This window comes from Panulirus ornatus, chromosome 37 (assembly GCF_036320965.1).
Source record: "Panulirus ornatus isolate Po-2019 chromosome 37, ASM3632096v1, whole genome shotgun sequence".
NCBI classification, from domain to species: domain Eukaryota; kingdom Metazoa; phylum Arthropoda; class Malacostraca; order Decapoda; family Palinuridae; genus Panulirus; species Panulirus ornatus.
In genome coordinates, this window is record NC_092260.1 from 14,161,372 (window position 1) to 14,182,502 (window position 21,131).

At 44.6% G+C, this 21,131-nt stretch overlaps 2 protein-coding genes across 3 annotated transcripts in view; one reads left to right on the forward strand and one right to left on the reverse strand.

Moving 5' to 3' along the window:
* The window catches only part of LOC139760516 (uncharacterized), a 746,927-nt gene that overhangs the window by 389,034 nt on the left and 336,762 nt on the right, over positions 1-21,131 (forward strand). The gene's annotated exons all lie outside the window — the stretch shown is intronic.
* The window catches only part of Sobp (Sine oculis-binding protein), a 323,491-nt gene continuing 306,398 nt past the window's right edge, over positions 4,039-21,131 (reverse strand). The window contains 4 exon segments of the mRNA XM_071683809.1: positions 4,039-7,613; positions 7,615-7,902; positions 9,789-9,948; positions 17,314-17,581. Coding sequence (XP_071539910.1) covers positions 6,330-7,613; positions 7,615-7,902; positions 9,789-9,948; positions 17,314-17,581 — 2,000 coding nt within the window. The 3' untranslated portion in view covers positions 4,039-6,329.

The following is a 21,131-nucleotide window of genomic DNA, read 5'->3' on the forward strand; positions in this document are numbered from 1 at the left end:
ACCCGGAAAAGTTCCAACATGAGGTGTAGCCTTACAGTATCTCCCAGATTTGGTTTTGAAATGTATCCTTTCCTTCTCTCTCTTCTTCCCGTGGTCTGTCATCTCTGATGAATACCTTCCTAAGTTCCTCGTTGCTTTCAAGTTTCTTGCTTAAGTTCCCCTGGCTACATGATACCGTAATATTGAACATAGTCAGTACTGATATTTCTTTTTTATTATATTTAAGAAATCGCAGTTAGCATGTTTATAGTCTTTAATAGTAATGGAATGTATACCTCCTCCTCCACTCTCTCCTCTTCGGCAGCAGTAGGCCTTCCTACCATTCCAAAAATCATCAAAGATTTGTGTCTTTCTATTTCTTGTCTCACTAGTGTTCTTAACCTGGTGCAACCCACATGTCACCTGCTTCCTGCAGTGATGATTGGTCAGCCTCCAGGCCTCATGGTTTCATCTAAAATCTCTCATGTTCAGTGGTTGATGCAGTATCTCAGAGCTTCGCTGTAAACAAACATTATGGGAAACTTAGCATATTCGGTAATTTAAAACAAGATATATTTTTTAACAGGAAAAGTGTGTTTCCTAATAATCTGAAAGCGATCTCATCTTTTAGCATCATTAAACCTATATTTCATGTTTTTAATGTGCTTTAGAGACGATGTATTTACTGTAAAAGTAAAGTGCTGCTGGAATTTTCAATAAAGAAATAAGGCGGGAACAACGACAGTGTATAATAGTATACCCTTGATATTTTCTGTAACGTAAAACTTACAATTGTAGAAAATGAATTTGTTGGGTGACTAAACTGGACAATTTTTTATGAAGGTTTCAGTTTCCTTTTATTCCTAAGATAGATAACTTGACGTAGTCATAAAACGCAGTTTTGCATTATTCAGAGGAGTGATATAGGTACTTATTAACTGGCAAGTTGAACAGACACACCTTAGACGAGAGTTATAGGTCTGAAAACCCCTTCCATAGTTTTGTTTTCGCTAAGGGGAGGAAGGTTGTAGGAGTTCATCACATTATATACAACACAGCGCACACATCCAGCGTAGAGATCCCACTGTTCTATAGTAACACACTGGCCACGCTGTGCCATTAATGACACACACGAAAACAAGCTCTCGGACAAGTGCCCCGTGCAAGAATGTGTCCAGATGAACACACACACACACACACACACACACACACACACACACACACACACACACACACACACGTATGTAGTCTCCAGATTATTTTTCACACCCAAAGTTGATAAAGTTTTTCGTTCGTCGGATGCAAGATGTTCACGGCCTTAATGACCTAGGTGGTGGATAGGCCTAAGGCCAACTAACCGACCAGACGGCCTTCCACACGTCAAAGGAGTATCATTAATCATCGATACCCAGTGTTCTTTTTTTTCTCTCTCGTTGATCTCCAGTGAGAAGGGGATTAAACCCTCTATTAATCCTGGAATCTATACAGTCAGCTGGTTCTCATATTTGGATCCAGTTTGATTTTTATATGTGACGTATGGACAGCCAGCCTTTTTAAAGTGTATTTGAAGACTTGAGTGTATTTTAGTGATGTGGTTCGTTGTATCTCACCGAACAATGAGGCTGTCCAGTTGTTGTTGTGTGAATCGATTTGTTTACTCCTTCGTTTAGTTTCGAGATCGTAATTTGGTGTGTAACCATGGTGGAGACGTGCGTGTCCTCACGCCACGCCTCATGCCTAGGTAGAATAGCATTTTGTTTTGAAGAAATATCCTGTGGGTTTTCTCATTGTAAGCTGTTCATCCTTTGCTTTTTGCTTGTGAGTGTGAGATGTGGAACACCAGAACTCAACCCAACTCGCGCGTGTATATATATATATATATATATATATATATATATATATATATATATATATATATATATATATATATTCCTATGAGTCCACGGGGAAAATGAAACACGATAAGTTCCCATGTGCACTTTCGTATAATAATCACATCATCAGGGGAGACGACACAAGAGAAATATAAATCAGTTGATATACATCGAAGAGACGAAGCTAGGACGCCATTTGGTTAACATGTGATTGTGATTGGACAATCACATGTTTACCAAATGGCGTCCTAGCTTCGTCTCTTCGATGTATATCAACTGACTGTTATGTGTCTCCCCTGATAATGTGATTATTACACGAAAGTGCACTTGGAAACTTATCGTGTTTCATTTTCCTCGTGTACTCGTAGGAATATACTTGATCGCGCGCAAAATTGTGAGCCTTTCCAATATATATATATATATATATATATATATATATATATATATATATATATATATATATATACCAGCGAGAATAGGACGGGAGGTGTCACACTTGAGAGAGCGCCGGTAGACCTTGTACTACGAAAACTGTATTCGTGATCAAAGAGAAAGGAGTTGGACTGTTAGTGTTTGAGAAGTTGTAAGTTAGAGTATCAAAGGCTTTAGAGGCAAAAGAAGTGAGAGCTAAAGGCCAGTTAATGGAAGGGTTAGAACACGCTCTACTTCCTTGGGGATGGGCTGCGTCAAGGCTTGGTTTCCAAGAAGGAAAAGTCTGGCTTTTACAGACTGCGATGAAATAGGCGAGCAAGAATGGGAGCTAACTCAGAGGTACACTCCCTAAGGACACGGAAGGGTATATGCTGTCTGGGCCATCATATGTCTTGCCCACTTGGAGCAGCGAAGAAGATAGGGGAGATGGCCTAGGTTCAGTGGGAGGAGGCTGTGGAGGACGACTAGGTGCAGTATCACTCAGATTTGAAATAGAGGAAACGAGGTAATAAAGGAGTGGCTTTTCAAGTTAGAGACAGCTATAAGACCTCTCAAAAGAGGAGGAAAAAGTTTCTGTTGCAGAAGTTGCTGAAACTGCGTTTACTTAAGAACAAAAGAGTTTTTTTTTTTGTAGAAGAAAAATTTATATCAGCACGTTCTCTCTCTATGTATTTGTGTTTGACTCGACGAAGAAAAGTTTTGTCGTTAAAATAAAATGGGTTTCAGGGGAAAAGGAAGTGTCTCGCAGGCCGATATGATCTGTCCCTGATACGACAGGCATCGGAACAGGAGCGATCACACCAAGACTGTGAAGAGAAAGACATTCAGAAGAACGAATGAAAGATTCCATCACAGCAAAGATAATCTCCGATATATGGGCAGTGCAGCTGCATAGGTCCTGGCCAGCGCAGCTATACTCACGTCAGGGAAGGTCGGTAAAGAAGCCAGGCAGGATAAACCGCTGATCTCTACTTATGATGCAAGAGTTCGCGTTTGTTGGGGGCGATGGGACTGGCGCGCTCAGGTAGAAGTGACGGGGATAAGATTGTGGTCGGAGGACACCAAAGAGGGTAGAAATAGTAGGTTGTGGGAGATTCTGAGGTAAAACAAAGAAGTCATGTGCGTTTGAAGAGAGGTCATGGCAGTGGAGAACTGGCGTTGGGGTTTATTTATTTGACGTCGTCAAGGAAGGGAAAAAGAAAGGGCGTCGACTCCATACGAATCCTTATGATGTGCATTGAAATCTCCTGCTTAGAGGATTTCAGGGTGTGGTTGTGAAAGGGCAATTCACCGTGGCTGGGAATCAAATACTCAAGGAGTTGTTGTGGTACATAGAGGAATTGGAAGGGGAAAATAAGAGATATAGAAATTTTGAGTCATGTTTCTTCAAATTTGGGAGACTCAAGATCCACGAGACATGGAATAGGTGCGTTTGTACTACAGGCAGCACGAACACCATCCTTGGATTAGTAACGATGGTAGAGATTGTACTACAGCCAGCACGAACACCATCCTTGGATTAGTAACGATGGTAGAGATTGTAGCGAGAGATCTGATAGTGTAGGGGAGCAGCGGACCTGGGCAGTAGGGTTTCGGGGATCAGGGGATCAGGGGTAGAAGTAGACTGCATCTGGTGTTCTACAGAGGGGAGGTGTGTGTGTGTGTGTGTGTGTGTGTGTGTGTGTGTGTGTGTGTAAATTTTGGTTAAAAAAAAAAATCATTTACTGAGAAGGAAAACAACAAATACAACATATCGGTGTGTTTATTTATTACAGAGTTGCTGCTACTTGGACAACGGGGGACTGGAATGCACATCATTACAGAACTAAGGCAGAGTTGTAAGGTTTACATCTGAGCTGCTGACAGTGATGGTCTCTGGCTAGGTAATTAAACCTCTGAGAAAAAAAAAGATATAATGATAATAGTTACCAAAATTCAGAAAACACCTCAGGTTCACTTCACTGATACTGACGACACCATAAGCTGGAAAATATCGAATGTAACAATGAGAATCTTCCATTAGCCAACACGTAACATAATCGAGCGAGAGTTTTCACAGCTGCAAGATTAAGTGATACATCCTCCTCTTCCAGTGTGGTTTAGAAGGCCTCAAAAGTCCGGAGTCTTATGAACCAGATCAACCTGCTATTAAGTTCGCTGGTACTTGGTGGCCAAGATACGGATATCCGTTTACTAAACATACAATCCCAGTTACGTTTCCGCTTAAGAATATTCAAAGTTATTTCGCGAGGAGTTTGAATTGAGGAAAGATTACTTGCATTACTAAGTTACCCTTCATGGATATCTTTCAGATGTTTGGAAATATAATTTCCCCTAAGGTAACCTGTCTCTTATTACAGTAGGGATGAACCCAGCAACGTTGCCGGCGAACCAGTTTTTAAAGCATTGCCGATTTCATTACGAGGAAAAGAAATGAGAAATCGATTATGACACAAGTTGATACACAAATGTTTTATGTTCATTCCCGTACAGCGAGGACGGTTGACCGGAAGCTTCCCTCAGACTGTATGTTTGTGTTCGTTGAGGTCGATGGCCATCAGCTTGCCTCAAGCTCTTGGTTTACGTATATAGTGAGGTCGATGGCCCAAGCGTGCCTCAAGCTGCTGGACAGATGGTTTGCGTGAGTTTCCTCGACAACTGTATGTTTTCCCCTTCACACTGACACTCGACCTGTCATTTCCTCACGACTGAATATTCTGATTCGTTTTCCAAGGTCTGCTTGCCGACCCGAGGACATGAGGTGTCAGTATTATTTCATAAGATATAAATCAAATGGGACAAAAGTCTTTTTTTTTTTTTTTTTTTTACCTCACGCCTGTAAAATCAATATAAAAGAAAACGGGATAATCCTTGGGATTTCGAGAGAGAGAGAGAGAGAGAGAGAGAGAGAGAGAGAGAGAGAGAGAGAGAGAGAGAGAGAGAGAGAGAGTCTCTTCAACAATAGAAGAAAAAAAAACCGTTTCTTTATTCCTGCAGTTTTACGAAATCGTCGTCAGTACATAAGCGCTCGCGGGACCCCACAGCAGAAACAAATTTGAAACCACTCTGTTGATACAGAATTGTAAACCAGCCCCAAATGACTAGATCTCTTAGGAACGAGAAGAGAGGAAGAGAGCTTACTACAAAAAAAAAAAAAAGTTTGTGAAAAAGATAAGTGTGTGTGTGTGTGTGGGTGTGTGTGTGTGTGTGTGTGTGACACATATACACGTATATATATAATATCAACATCAAACATTTATAACACAAGTCATATGAATATAATATCACTGTATATACAGTCACATCTGTAAGAATCATTGTACAGGTATTATACAGAGAAGCTGATCATACAGAGCAAAGAACACACCATAAGTGACACGACTGGGCAGTCACAGGTAAGAGTACACCATACACAGTTGGCCAATAAACTGGTGAAGACACAAGAAACCACACAAGTGATATACCAAGTCACTGAAGACAAAGCATTGAGAAAGGGGGTTTGCAGCAGCAGCAGCAGCAGCTCCTGGCTAGGGCCTGATCGTTAACTTATTGGATCTTGTTCGAGCAGTTATAACTTCCTGTTGATGCCTGATTGAAATAGGTTTCATAAGGACAGTACGGTGTTTTAACTAGGAGCTACGCTTAATATTCCTATTTGAATTTTCAGCTACCGTTTCTTGACCTCACGAGGGTGGGAATTTTACCCCCGACATGCTGGAATGGTTCCAGAGCCGTGATATGATTTTAGGCGAGCAGCAAGCAGTATCGGCCGTCAGTGTTGCTAAAATGTAAGGCGAAACGTCGCACCTGAACCACTTGGTAGCTTCTCCCCAGTAGCAATGCTTTGCCCCAGTACCTGAAGTCTTCTGCGTGTGACAGAGTTAAACCAAGCTTGTAGAAGTAAACAGACAGCGTTCCTTCTTTATCCTCGAGTGGACTCTTGTCCTCAGTAACATCATGCACTAATGTTCGATACTTCGTACTACAAAATATGGCTCTCGTCGTGAATCTTTAGGCCACCGACGCCTGGGGGTCGAGCCGGGGTCACACTAGCAGGTGCTTCTTTTTTGGCAGCGGTTGTTGGTGGGAGTCAGTGGAGGCCCCGTGACGCTTCCTGGTCGTGGCTGTCGTTGTCATGGTGGCCGGAGCGGTGGATGTGGTGGATCCTTCCGCCGAAACCTCCCCGGCTTTGGCCTCTTCCTCCTTGTCGTCGTCGTCGTCCCCGAGCAGCCTCTTTACGGTGCTCGATTCTTCTGTTTTCCTCGTCAGGATGGCTAAGGCATCTTTGTTGTCCTCGCCAGGGTCCGGCGAGGGGCTTCGCGATACGTCGCGGGAGTCGAACTCGTGTTGATGGCTGTAAGAGTCTTGGCTAGGATCTCCCACCAGGGCACGGCGCAGGTGGAGTGGTTCAGGAGAGTCCCAGGCAGAGTCCCGCGGAAGGAACATCCCATTGATTTCGTAGACGTCCGAAGTATACCGGAGAATACTCCGTCGTTCTCGATCTGGTCTTGGGTGTGAACTCCTCTCACCCTCACTGGAAGCGGAGGCTGTAGGCGGGGGCGGGGGCGGTGCAGGGACGGGACAGGGCTGGGGCGCCGGCCCTGAACTTGTGGACGCGCCAACGGGGCCATTAATGACCGACCCAGTCCGACAGGCTTCTTTCCTGGGAGTCGTTCTTGGTCGTCCCGGTTGTTCCTTAGGAGGGGCTGGGCGAGCCTCGGGAGTGTCGTTCCTGGGATACATAGGTATAGGGATGGGCACCGGGATAGGGATGGGGATTGGGATGGGCAGAGGGCAAGGCAGTAGCACAGTCACGGGAGGTAGTAGTGAGCCGGGCGTCTTGGGCGGCCCTGGAGGGGGTGGGGGGACCCCTGCGGGTGGTGCGGGCGTGGGCGGTGCCGGTGCGGGCGGGGCCGGTAGGAGTGGATGACGCAAGGGCGGCGGGTGGAGCAACTCGGGCCGCTGGAGCAGCAGATGTGGCAGAAGGGGCGTCCGCGGAAGGTCAGGGGGCAGCATGTGGGGCAGGAGGAGCGGCGCACCGCCCACCATGGGCAGCAGGCCGCCCAGACCCCCGCCCAAGCCGCCCAGGGGCAGGGCCGGCGGCTGGTGCGGGGAGCCCGCGCCTCCGCTTCCCTCGCCGCCGACGTCGCTGCTGCCGGCGGCATCCCGCTCTCCGGAGATCTGGTCTTGCTGCTGCTGCTGCTGCTGAGTCTCCAGCTGCCTCACACGAATCGTGGGCATGCGGACTGGCTCATCGGTCTTGTCGGTATCAACGTGGGCGGTGCGAGCGAGCTGAAGCGATGTGCGCACGGTTCTGGGCCGCCCAGGACTCCCGCCCACCCTCGCGTCGGTCTCTCAGTCGCGGGCGGCCGTAGCGGGGCGTGGGCGGCGGAGGACCAGGACTGCGGGTGTCCGCCGGGCGGGACGGTCCTTGGCGGGCTGTGCCTGGCGACCCTCCGGCAAGTGAGGGCGAGGCGCGCGGCTCGTTCCTGGTGTTGGACTGCGTCGTGGTGAGGTTGACCGGCTCGGCGGGGTCAGGCGAGGCCGGAGGGGGCGTGGCCGGAGGCTTAGGCGAGTGCGGGGAGCCCACTTGCACGTCACTCTCGGGCTGGGAGTCCTGACGGGAGGAAATAGAGTCATTAACTGTCATTAGGTACCGAGTACTTTGTCATCATGTTATCATAACACATCATAAAGTTCCTTGCAGGTGTTATCTTGCACAAAGGTCACTCACTCACACGTAACTTTGTTCAGTAACCTGCTCATGGCAGCTTATACGTAGTTGCAAGTTTCATGCACAGTCATTATAAAAGAATAATCTCGGAAACATGGAGCTGCTGCACAGGGGGGGATAATTAACAGAAGAGATGACTAATGTTACACATTTTGCAACGAGAAAAACGTGAATTCAAACTCGGTCAGAATGGAAAAGTGCTACGCAGGTCAAGAAATCATTAGGCAGGATTACCCATTACACAGGATGTCTGGATGTATCGGTATCGGAAGCTTACAAAGTCATCCCCTCCCCTGGAAATGAACTTCTCAAACGCAGATCTGTCGCACATGTGAGATCGAATGTTTACATAATTGGATTAGGCGTAATACATTGTGAGTGAGGTATAGAGGAAAGATATTAGAGTGGATAGTTAAATACGCGGCTGAAAAATTACGAATTGTAATTGCCAATGAATTAGAAGGTTAAGGCCCTTTCCGAAGCTTGGAAGAGATCACGTGGCTTAAAAGTAGATGAACGTTTTATTATGTCTTCAGTAAGTTTCCCCTCAGCACGAGGTCTCGCCCTGCGCGAACTGTCTCCACTGCAGGTCATTCGATGATGCGATCAGTGTGGTGTAGCAAGCCCAAGTTGACGTCTGCAGAGGCCGGTGAACCGATGCACCCCATGATCAGTTATCCATAAGATGATCAGAGTTCTTTTCATGTCGACGTGTGATAAAGTTTGAGTCTGGGTTGGTATTGGAAATAAAGATTAAAGCCATTACTTCAGAGCAGATGCTCCGTGTCTCTGAATGTTAGATAGACATGTTTGTTTTAACACACGCAGGTAAATGCTACCAAAAAGATTCTTTCAGGTGTATGAGCCAAGTAGGTGCATATCATTTTCTTAGGGTCGGGTGATCGGTCGCCTTCATCTCCGCAATGATCAGGAATGTTTATAGCTTTCCTCGTAGCAACATTTGTTTGGTGTCTGAAATTTAGAATCTTTTCAGGACATGTAGAGAGTAACGGTGCGTATGCTGCCTGATGCAGTGACGAGCCTCGCGAGCCGGCATCGTCTGAGTGAGTGGGCTCAGATATGCAAACAACAGGATCAGACAGAGCAGGTCTTTGTTTCGTGGCGATGCCTTGCGGAAAGACCTCAGCCTCACTCCTCTTTATTCCACTGCACGTGCGTCTAATTCATTAAATCACGCTATATGATCTTTTGTTTTTATAAAATTGTGGGTAACGTTTCGCGGTGTTCACTCTACAGAATTGAGGACCACTTATTTGATAAAGGTGGAACGTTCGCAAAAGAATCTGTGAACCAACACTACATTCGTTTATATCTAGCTCTTCCTCCGTACTTCATATCATGATGTGTCTCGACTAAGATCATCATTCGTTCATCTCTTGGCCTCCGAGACCAAAACCAGTTTCAAACAGTGCTTCACTATGTTGATTCCTGTCCCCTTACTTCACTTGTGTTTTTTAGATTTCCTTGCCTTACCCCCTAGTCCTCATCCTGTTGCCTCATCCTTGATTCTTATTTCTTTACATCTCCATTTACCTAATATTCCCTTATCCTCTCTCTTCTTATTATTCCTTTCTCTATTATTTTCATTCCTAACTATTCCCTCCTCTAGCCTTTCCCTTCCTTCACTCTCTAAATTTGTAGCCCTTTCCATCCCTTAGATAACCCTTATTGACAGTCCTAGTTCTGATCCCCTACCTAGGTCTTCTCCCCTTGCCCTGACCCCCAGATTACAAGTGAGTGAGTCTCACCCCCTCGCTGGTCTTGCCGCAGTCCCGTAGCCAGAGGTCCGGGGTGATGAGGCCGCTGCTGGAGGCCGGCTTCAGATCGTTTAGATGCGGGTGCATCTGGAGGTGCGCTTCCGTCTCTCGGCAGAATATCTGCATCTTGTACTGGTTGAGGCACTTGTCGCTGCAAGAGAAGAGGGAGACACTTAACTAACACCGTCTGCAAAGAATATTTACATAGACTCAATGGACTGTTACAAAGCCGAAGAGATACACCAGTGTTGGTCATACTGATTAGAAAGACTTGTGGTAAACTGCATCGATAGAGGACGCGCGTGATGTGTTTGTAAACTTGGCGACAGTCAGTACGGCTTGGTTAGGAAGCAAATGAACAGTTTGTACTGTATACAACCGATAGTTAAAGCCAAGTCAAGACGCTGTTGAAGGTCGTAAATTTTCATAGCGTTTGTGAACTTCGTTTTAGTGTAGAATGCAAGTACACGGTGTAAACTCGTGGATATTACCGTACGACAAAAAACTGAATGCGGGGAAAGCTTTTAGAAACTCTCGGTTGATAATCTGTATTAGGTTCGCACGTAAGTAAACCAGGTGGGAGAGCCAGGGAACTCTTAGTTCAGATGATGGTGTATGTTATTTGTAAACCTGTGTAAAAGTCGAAGCACTTGATTAAGGTAACATTACGTTCCTAAATTAGAAAAAAAAAGACAGCTAGTACCTTCTAAATCCAAACACGGCTGGGTTTCGTTACATCCACTCTTGTGCATAAAAGAGTAATGTTCTCCGATTAAACAAGGATTAATAAACTACATCATGAAGAAAAACACTTCTGGAAAACTCTGACAGATCTGTTAAAATTTGCATATGATTTCAGGTAATTGAAAAATTAAAAAAAAATGAAATACGATTATTCGAAATATCTCGCTATTATGAACATTTTTAAAAAAGGTTTGTGCATAAATTTACTCAGTGTAAATGAGTTGGGATACCTCTGTGACAGGAAGTCAAAAAAAAAAAAAAGTGGGTAAATTAGGAAAATGTAGATTAGAACATTATAAACCCACCGCTTGAGACATGGAATTCAGAGGGAGATGAAGAAATAAAGTTTCTGTAAATGTGTAAACTGGCAACTGGGATAGTGTTGCCAGCCATTATGAGTTCCGTAATTGTTGAAATGTTGAGACTGTAACACACACCTTGCAACCCCTGCAGGCCCCTTCTGCTCCCTCCATCCTGCACAGGTAACCCTACCACTAAAGTAAACTGAGGACCCGTCAGTGTTAGGGGGGAACACCAGTGCTAAGGAGGCCCCGTCAGTGCTGAGGGGCAGTGCTAGGATGGAGCCCGCCGGTGCTCGGGGATGTACGCTCCCGGAGCTACCAAATTTGATCATCAATTCCATAACTCAGGGTCAGAAATGTGTGACGTTTTGGTATGTGAACTTGACCGAATCAGACTGAAATTCTTAGGAAAACTAACTAACTAACAGCCATCTCTAGTTTTCTAGATGATTATCAGTAGTGATCGGTGGCTGTACACGATCAGCAACCACGCCACCTGGCGCCGTTAAGATACGTTGGGTGTGTCTACCCTGGCTTCGACCAGTTCACTAAGCCTTCGTGCACAGATATCGTCCCACTCTCAAACGCAGTCATGTTCCTCATTTCCTAACACTTCTCATAACCAGCCGATTTCATTTTGGAATACAGATACTGCGAAAAACAGACTTGTAAGACATTTTTTTTTTGTACGTTTTAAACATTCACTCACAGATTTGCCAATGAGGGTTAAGTTGGACGTGTTTCATATAACGTTATTTCTCCACGTATGGATGAATTATTACGTTTTTGTTCTTCGGGTCGTCTCGGTGTGTTGTGCAAGAGTAAAAATTTTTTATAGACTTTATGTTTCCATTTATCTGATATAGGCGTATGAACTATATGTATCATGTGTCTGTACATATTTTGGGATATAGGGATTTATCCCTTGACTACAATGGTACGTAATTTGTAGGGTATATGATAAAAGGAAAAAGTGCTTCACGGCTCACGGCTGTGTATTTCTTCTATGAAAGAAGAATGTTTACTGATTTAGTGTAATTTGCGCGTAAAGCATAGGCCGTGACAGAAGAATGTTTACTGATTTAGTGTAATTTGCGCGTAAAGAATAGGCCGTGCATGTAATAGCATATCTGATGTTGCTGGAACAGACCACTTTCCCGATATCAAAAGTTTAAGGAAAGCATCACCAAAATATGACTCCCTCTGAGGTTCTCTCCGTGATTAACGAAATGCAGCAGAGGAGTTCTGCCTTGACCTCAGCATCGACAAGGGTAAGATGGTGTGACTCTGACCCAGCTCTCAATGACCAGGTCAAAGGTCACGCCGTCTTACCCAAGGGGTTGTATAGTGGCGCTCAAGAAATGAAATCACCTCAGGCTTGGAAGGTCTTGCGCCACCGAGCCCAATATGGGTGTTAGTGCCTGATGAATTGGCCACTCTTGTGACAAAAATGAAAAATCAATTCCTTGAACTCCGTTATATACAAACATCTGACTTGCTTCTTTACCTCGGACCAAATTACTTTCCTCTCTGTGAATCTTGGCCGTCAGTTCTTCATGTTTGTACAATCTCTGCCAAATTGATTACAAGACATATTGACAATCATAACACTCACGATTCTCGCACCTCTACCAAGCGATACATACATTCCACTCCAAAGATGTTTTCCTGAATACGCAAACACCTAAGCGATATGTGAAGTTTTTATTGAGAGATTAAGGCGTGTATGCAGGTAGGAAGGGAGAAGGTTGAGTGGTTCAAGTTAAGGGTGGATCTGCGCGAAGGGTGTTTGTGGCTAGGTTGGTGAGGAAGGTAAAGTTGAGGGTCTTGCAGAGATGGTCGGGTCTACAGCTTAGTTGGGGTGGGTGGGCCAGGGAAAATAAGTCAGTCGTTGCTTGCACATGACACTCTGAAGTGGCAGCCTCAAATGAGGAACAGCTGAAGCTGGTGTTTTAGTTTAGGAAAGTGTGTGGAACGAGGATGTTAAGAATTGATGTGAATAATAAGGTTTTAAGGCTTAATAGAGGAAGAGAGAGGTTATGGATGGAGTTGAAACTGAAGTGAAATATCGGGTGTGAGGAAGCTATGCATGACTGAGAGAGCTAGCTGAACAGGGTGTGCTGAAATGGATTGGATGCATGGAGAGGATGAGTGAAGAGAGACTGAGATAATATACGTGTCAGAAGTGTAGAGGGGGAGGGGGAGGCGGAGTAAGAGAGGGACGATTGAAGTGAAAGTGGCTTTGAGTAATTGGAACCTGAACATGCAGTAAGGTGAGAGGCGTGCATGACACGGAATGAATTGGAGCGATGTGATATACAGGGAACTTTGTGCTGTCAGTGGGCTGAACCAGGACATAGGAAGTGGCCTGGGAAAATGTGACGAAAGTGGTTACGGAAAGGTCTGTGTGGCCTGGCTGTAGATAGGAGGCTCTGGTTTCGGTGGATTATGCATGACAAATAAGGAAGGATGTCAACAAACGAGGCCCTTGCTTGTCTATTCCTGGCGCTAACTTGATATGCGGGAAACGGTGAACTAGGTCAGATTTTTTTTGTTAATCATGACTATTATCAGTATTGTTGTTTCTTTCATCTAGACTGTTCCCAGTTTGGCAGTTCATACATATGTTTTCCCAACTCAAGCTTAGTTTAATGGAATTAAAGTCGTCTAAACCAGTACGTGTCATCTTGATCATTCATTGTGTGCTGTAGACTGAGCCATCACGTAAGACTCTCATCTCCCTCCAGTATTGCTTCTATTTTCACGCAGCACACCCTCACACCTGGTCACACTGGCATCCTCAATCTGAGGACCTCGCAACCTTGAGTAAGATTACTCACAGAATCTGTCCTTTTCAGTCTCACTCGGCCTCTTCCTCTGTCACGGATCGTCCTTGCACTCTGTATTGACCACAACATCGTAAGACCAGTTTCTAGCCATGATCTTTCCTCTTTATTTTCACACCGTCTCATCCTTACATCTTGACTGCTTGTTTGGTCGGGTCTTACCTCCTGTAGTACTACGCAGATCATACATGTCTGTTGCTTGCAACTCCAACGTAACAGTCCCAAGGAAAACGAAAGCCACGTCTTCAACACTGGAGACTCCTTCGCTTTTCAAGGTCTTGGAACACCTCCAGCTATTCTCCCTTGATGTACTCCACTCGCAGCAGTTTCTCCCTTTTATACTTCTATTCCATTTATTTCGCATCTACCGCAATAGCAGCACATTTTTTTTTTCCTCAACCATTCTGATAATGTTTGAGAAATAATGTCCCTCTACCTATACCGCGCTGCATCTCGCCTTACTGTTGTTTCAACAAGGGTTTAAATCCCTTTACAATTTTCATTCTCTCAAATATCATTAAACTCAGTCTTCTCTTTGATCTCAAGTGAGGTGATCGTAGCCTGAGGTCTGTATGTGACCTTGTCTCCCTGTAGATAAATAAATGAATAAATAAATAAATAAGTAAACATACATACTTACATGTGTATGAATCTTTTACTTATATAGTCTCGCTATCACTTTTGGGCAATATTAAATGTAAGTCTTGATATTTCAGAACGCTCTGTCACGGTCATGTAAGAGTCTTTCATTTATAAGTGTCTGTGCTTCCGCCTTGCCCATGTCTTCTGTAGATTAAATTCCATTTTTTTTCCACCCAATTGTTGCTGGATCTGTCTCTGCTTTCCTTCCTCTCGGTCTTCAGTGTTGTATCCGCGTCAACAACGCCCTGTCCAGAGGGTGCACAACCTCACCACATCAGTGTTGTTACCATCCTCACCGTCCATACAACAACCTCACCACAACATCAGTGTTTTTAGCATCCTCACCGTTCCTACGACAACCTCACCACAACATCAGTGATCTTACCATCCTCACCGTCCCTACAACAACCTCACCACAACATCAGTGTTCTTAGCATCCTCACCGTCCCTACAACCACCTCACCACAACATCAGTGATCTTACCATCCTCACCGTCCCTACGACAACCTCACCACAACATCAGTGATCTTACCATCCTCACCGTCCTTACAACAACCTCACCACAACATCAGTGATCTTACCATCCTCACCGTCCTTACAACAACCTCACCACAACATCAGTGTTCTTACCATCCTCACCGTCCCTACGACAACCTCACCACAACATCAGTGATCTTACCATCCTCACCGTCCTTACAACAACCTCACCACAACATCAGTGATCTTACCATCCTCACCGTCCCTACGACAACCTCACCACAACATCAGTGATCTTACCATCCTCACCGTCCTTACAACAACCTCACCACAACATCAGTGTTCTTACCATCCTCACCGTCCCTACGACAACCTCACCACAACATCAGTGATCTTACCATCCTCACCGTCCTTACAAACCTCGCCAGCAACAACTGTTCCATCAGCAAGTGTCGGCAGCTCACGAAGACTACCACAGTTTTCCAGCGTTAACGCCCCACGCCCCTCCACGCCCTCCTCCTCCTCCTCCTCCTTCCCCCCCTCCCCACTCAAGAGGGTGGCCGTGTCGGAACTTGATCCCCGAGCATTAATAAAGTACGACTTTTCTAATTGTAATCGAAAGCGAATGAAGCCCTGAATCAAAATAATTAAAATCAAGCGAGGGTATCTTGGTTTACATATTCAATTAAACCTGCAAATGAGCGGCGGATGGTAATGACGCCGGGGAAGACGCGTCCGTGTGCGCGGCCGCGTCTCTGGCTTCGGGAGAGTCATGATACTAGCAAACATTTTAATCACATTTTAAAGCTCGGTAACCTAACACCAGATCGCGAGGATGTAGCTGCTGTTAGTCAGAGGTAGGATTATTTGCCCCAAGGGACAAATTGGAAGGTAAAGAGAAAGTATATAGCATTTTTAACTTAGACTTTCAAATGCGATTTTATATTTTGTGCTTATGACAGTTGTATTGTTGTGAGGAATTTTGCTACATCGTCCGTTTTGTGGATGGTAGTCAATTATGTCACTGTATGGCCTGTCTCTAGTAAAATCCTCCAGCGACCATCAGGAGAAAGGGGCCCCACACAGCAGAAACTGAACATGAAAATGATAAAAAAGGAAAACGTAAACGTAATTCCAACCGTAGAATGTTTCCCCGACGTGTCATGGACAACCCAAGAACAGGCTGTTGGTGACAGGAGTCCTAGCTAGGACTGTACCTGGCGAATCGTCTCTCACACACACAAGGGGTCGTCACACATCCTCCTAAAAGAATCCGCTCTCTCACCCTCACACACGGGCCCCGAATCTTTACGCGCGCGCTCGCACACACACACACACACACACACACACACACACACACTATCACTCATCATCATCAAGGGTCATTATGATATGCACTGAGGGTGTCTTATGTTCTTCGAATTGACTGGATCACCTTCAGGTGTCCATGATTTTACGACTGGTTTCTATAACTTGATGTTGACGGCCTTGATGACCTTGGCGAGTCGATAGGCCTCGAGCTCGAAATAGCCAACCACAAACAGATCTACGGCAGACCAGGTAAGCAGACGATGACCATTGAATCCAACAGTATACATTCGTATTCACACACACACACACACACACACACACACACACACAAGCCGTCGTATAACTAGGAACAGGGCTAGGCTTGCACTTTGCGATTCATTACACTCACTCTAATGAAAAAGTTTGGGAGTGGCGGATCGCGCGAGATAAGGCCCCCATACCATGCAGAGGCCCGGTGTTGCTTGAACGAGAACAAGTATCGAACGAAATCATGATACATTGGGGGATCACAGAAGTACACCGTGCGTGTTAGGGTTGTTGATTCAGTCACTAGAGGGCCGACGATTGCCACAGCATATAATGACAACAGCAATCGATAGAAATCCACCTGATACTTTGTTTTGTAACTGTGTTATCTGCTGTAAGGGCATCAGCTCCACCCACAAGACAGTCTACCCTTCAGATACTGCACGGTCGTTGAAGTGGTTCACATTTAGTGTTGGGGATGTGAGTGAACTGGTAGCGTTTTATGAGGCAGACCATGAAGAGGCACCTCTTAGAGTACTTGCAAACACACCAGAGATAACTTTTGTGTCAGTCAACAGATGGGAGACATTTACGATGTAATTCAATACTAAATGTTTACCTAATATGAAACATGATTCCTATGTAGATTTGGAAACGGCAGAGACATAGAAGAAAAGGTCTACCTCCCTCACCCTATTCTGAAAGCGCCGAATGGTTGTGTAGACGAAGAAACCATGTTCCGAACAGCACAGAACTTGAATTTCGAAGAACACGAAGGATTAGGGTCGCCATTCATCATATGAAAAATATCAGATTAACCAACAAGACAGTGAGAGTGATAGGAAAAGACGATTATAAGAGTGATAGGAAAAGAGTGATGTTTTCTCCTCAGCACCGTAGACGATAGGTAGGATACAAGACTGTGATGAAGCTAGATCATCAACTCACCTACAGAACTGCAGCTGATGGTCTCCGTCCGTCAGGTCCACGTAGGTGACTGTGGGTCTCACGTGGCGACACCAGTCGCACACTTTGCTCTTCTTGAAGGAGGCCCGGCGACACTGGGTGAAGCACACCTCGGAGCAGAAGTGGCGGTCGCCGCTGGTGGTGGGCAGTTGAAATGCGCTGCTGCCCCGCTGCCCTCCGCTGGTACACACGCGTCCACACCACGAGCACAGGACCAGGCCCGAGCTGCCGCCCAGCACCCCGCCACTGTCTGTAATAAGAGGATGTCGTCACTGCCACCGTCTGGACTTATAGTTCCTCAATAAGTCAACTCATGCTATGGATCATTGACGCCACTGCTTTGGAAAGTTTGGGGGAAAGTAGTGTGTCACTGGTTCTTACTGATACAGTCATACAACCGTTGGTTAAGACATCTGTACAGTCTGGTATCTGGGTATGTCCCCTGCCAAAAGAAGCGGCTGTATGTTCTTGTTACCGATAAATAATAATAATAATAATGATAATAATGATAATGATAATAAAAACGTAGATTGTTTTGCCGACTATTCGGCACGTATGGGTGAAACAAAATGCAGACATTATCTTTCTTTTTTCATACTGTTTATGCTCCTTGCGCCACCTCTGTGTTAATTGAGACTATGATCGGAGGGTTAGGTGAGGCGGGATGGTTTCACATTCATAATGGTACGTTTTCCCTTGACTGCCAGCTGGCGATGGTAATGAGCTCTCCATCCCTTCCCAGTGGACTTGGTGCAATTACAACTGATGTTTTCAATCGTCAGATTCGTCCTTTGTCTGATTTTAAATACTTGTATAAAAGAAATATTGACGATAAGTCGATAAATCCAGTGATAAAGTGAATCATAAAGGAAAAGATCGTAATTAGCAAAATGCTATTTAACCACTAGTAACAAACTGGTCGGCGATATAACAAACCACTGGGTGGACGATATATGACCAAGCTATACAAGGAGACAATGAAGTAGGTAGGAGGTTATGAACCAGAAAAAAACCAGCTCAGGATACCCTTACGTCACCTCGTTATTAAACCCCCCCTCATTCCTAGATCGAAGCCGAAGCCACACCGGAACGCTAAACTTGAACGCATCCCTGGAACGCGATGGGGGAGACTCGACAATGTGCGTCCTCAAAAGAGCAGTAATGTATCTTGGTAAAGTCTTTTCTTTCTCACACTGCGACCTGATAATATTCATGTCAGTTTGGTATTCGTCACTGAAAGGAGAATAACTAGTTGAGACGTTTTCAGGAATAGAAACGTCAGCTTCCAAGTGCGTTTGTATAATCACTTGAATGTTGGAGAAGTGAGCAGTCATTAATGTCATGTGTATGAAGCTAAAGAACAGGATAAGATACTCTAATTACGTTGATAATGGTAATGATAGATCTTGATATAGTAAAGACGCAAAGTGACAGACGTTGCTACCATTTTCATCCTAAATGACCTCATTTAGCCGTACTACAACTGGCTTATCGCCAGTCAGACAATTGCACTTACGAACTGTCTCTAGTTTTCCCTACATTCTCTCTCTCTGTGCCTTTTTTCATTGTCGGGTGATAGGTCACTGCCGCCATCCGTACCAGCGCTGTAGCACTGACCCTACCACGCCTGCATTCGAAACCAGTATTTCTTCACCCTCGTCTCCGCGCGGCGCTTGCAGTGGACGACGCGTACGGTAGGTAGGTGGAAGCTGTGTATCCTGAAGGGAGGGGAACGGCAGAAAGGTAGGTAAAGTAGGAGCAATGTGAGACGAGCAGGGAGGGGGGACGGTCGGTGCGTGTAGAGCTAACGCGGTGAGGCAGGGAGGACGCCAGCTCCTCATATGACACGGGGTGAAGATATACGAGGAAGGGGAGGAAAGATTATTAGTAAGTCCATGTTTGCCTACACGGACCTATGTGCCCTGCACCTTCATGTACACAATGACAGATAAACTTTGTGTTTGTATTATTGAATACACAAAGAATTATAATCTTGATATTAGTGATGGTCTGTACAAATTAGATAACTTTATTGTTGGTAAAATTTGTAAAATAAGTTTATGAACGTTCGTTGTATGTTTTGGACAATCACATGTTTACTAAATGGCGTCCTAGCTTCGTCTCTTCGATGTATATCAACTGACTGTTATATTCCTCTCTTGTGTCTCCCCTGATTATGTGATTATTACACGAAAGTGCACTTGGGAACTTATCGTGTTTCATTTTCCCCGTGGACTCGTAGGAATAAATATATATATATATATATATATATATATATATATATATATATATATAGAGAGAGAGAGAGAGAGAGAGAGAGAGAGAGAGAGAGAGAGAGAGAGAGAGAGATTTATTCAGTGTATTTCTCTTCCTAAGAATACTAGGCTTTCGAATTCGGGCTGGTCGTAGGCTGTAAATCATGGAAGGAGGGAGAGGGAAAGAAGAGGGCGGTGAGTGGACCTGACTTAGTTAAATTGACGTTATCGTGGCCTCTTAATGAAAGACCTAACCAAGGACATGATCATGGTAGAGCAGCGGCTCAGCAACTGCCAGGAAATACTGAATACTGGCAGGAAATATATTTCTTTTTTATTTCCTGCTTATGTGTTTGTGTGGCGTATGCGCGCGCGTGCGCGAGTGTGTTAGTCAGTACGTTACGAATATTGAATGCTGATTCTCGAATCTTGGTCTCACTAAAGTATCTTTATCCTCTTGAGCACTATGGTATGCCCCTCGCATATGCTGGCTCTTTGACCTGACCCTCTTAAAGGATAGGTCAAAGGGTCATGCCGTCGTACTCCAACGTTGAAAATAAACTACCCTGTTCACAATTGAGGGTAATTTAGTTTAATATGTCGGGAGTGTTTTAACGCGGTAAATTGTACTTCTTTGTGCACACCGACTTACTTTATGGATATTACTTTTTCCTCACCTGGAATACACCAGCTTGTTAGACACCAGATATGACATTCGTCTAGATTTAATTAACTTCACAAAACAACGGTGGAGACTCGCATTACAAGGTATGTATATAACACAAGTTATGAAGCCATGATTTATGTGAACACAGCTCTAGAATTGCACCAGCTGAATTTAATCTGATATATATATATATATATATATATATATATATATATATATATATATATTGCTTTCTGTTCCCTTTAACCATTACCAAGTCCGCACCTGCACCGTTGCTCGATTAGTTAGCTAAATTAGGTATAGGAAGGACAGGGTCAGTGATGATGAGAGAGTGTAAAGTTAGTGTATAGGAAGGGTGATGGTTAGTTAGGTTGCTTCGTGGTAAGCCAATAAGACCACCAAGAACCAGAGTCATTAAGACATTCGTCAGGTGTTGAGGATAATGTTTAAGACTATACATACACTCTCATTCTGCGTGTGACCCTTGTGCCTTTAAGGATGACGGAGTGTGAATCACAGTAAGCTACGTCGTCACCAGAGTGCAAACATTGTGCTTGTATCGTTTATGTTCATTTAGCTTACGTTGAATTACACTTGGGTTGGTGTTGTAGCGAGTTGAGCATCGCCAGCATATTGTCCTCAAGCAATGATGAGAGGGAACTCAAGATGAATCATTACAGCGTTAGGGAACGTAAGCTTTCTTTGTCCAGGTTGTATGAACTTAAGCACATATAGATGATGCTGTCATTAGGATTGCTTATTTGCTAATGAAAATGTTTCGTGACAATAGATCCTGAGGCTATACACATGTTGTTGCTTAAATGAATTTTACAGATTGTTTTTTTTTTTCGATTACTGGTTAATTACAACGTGATTAA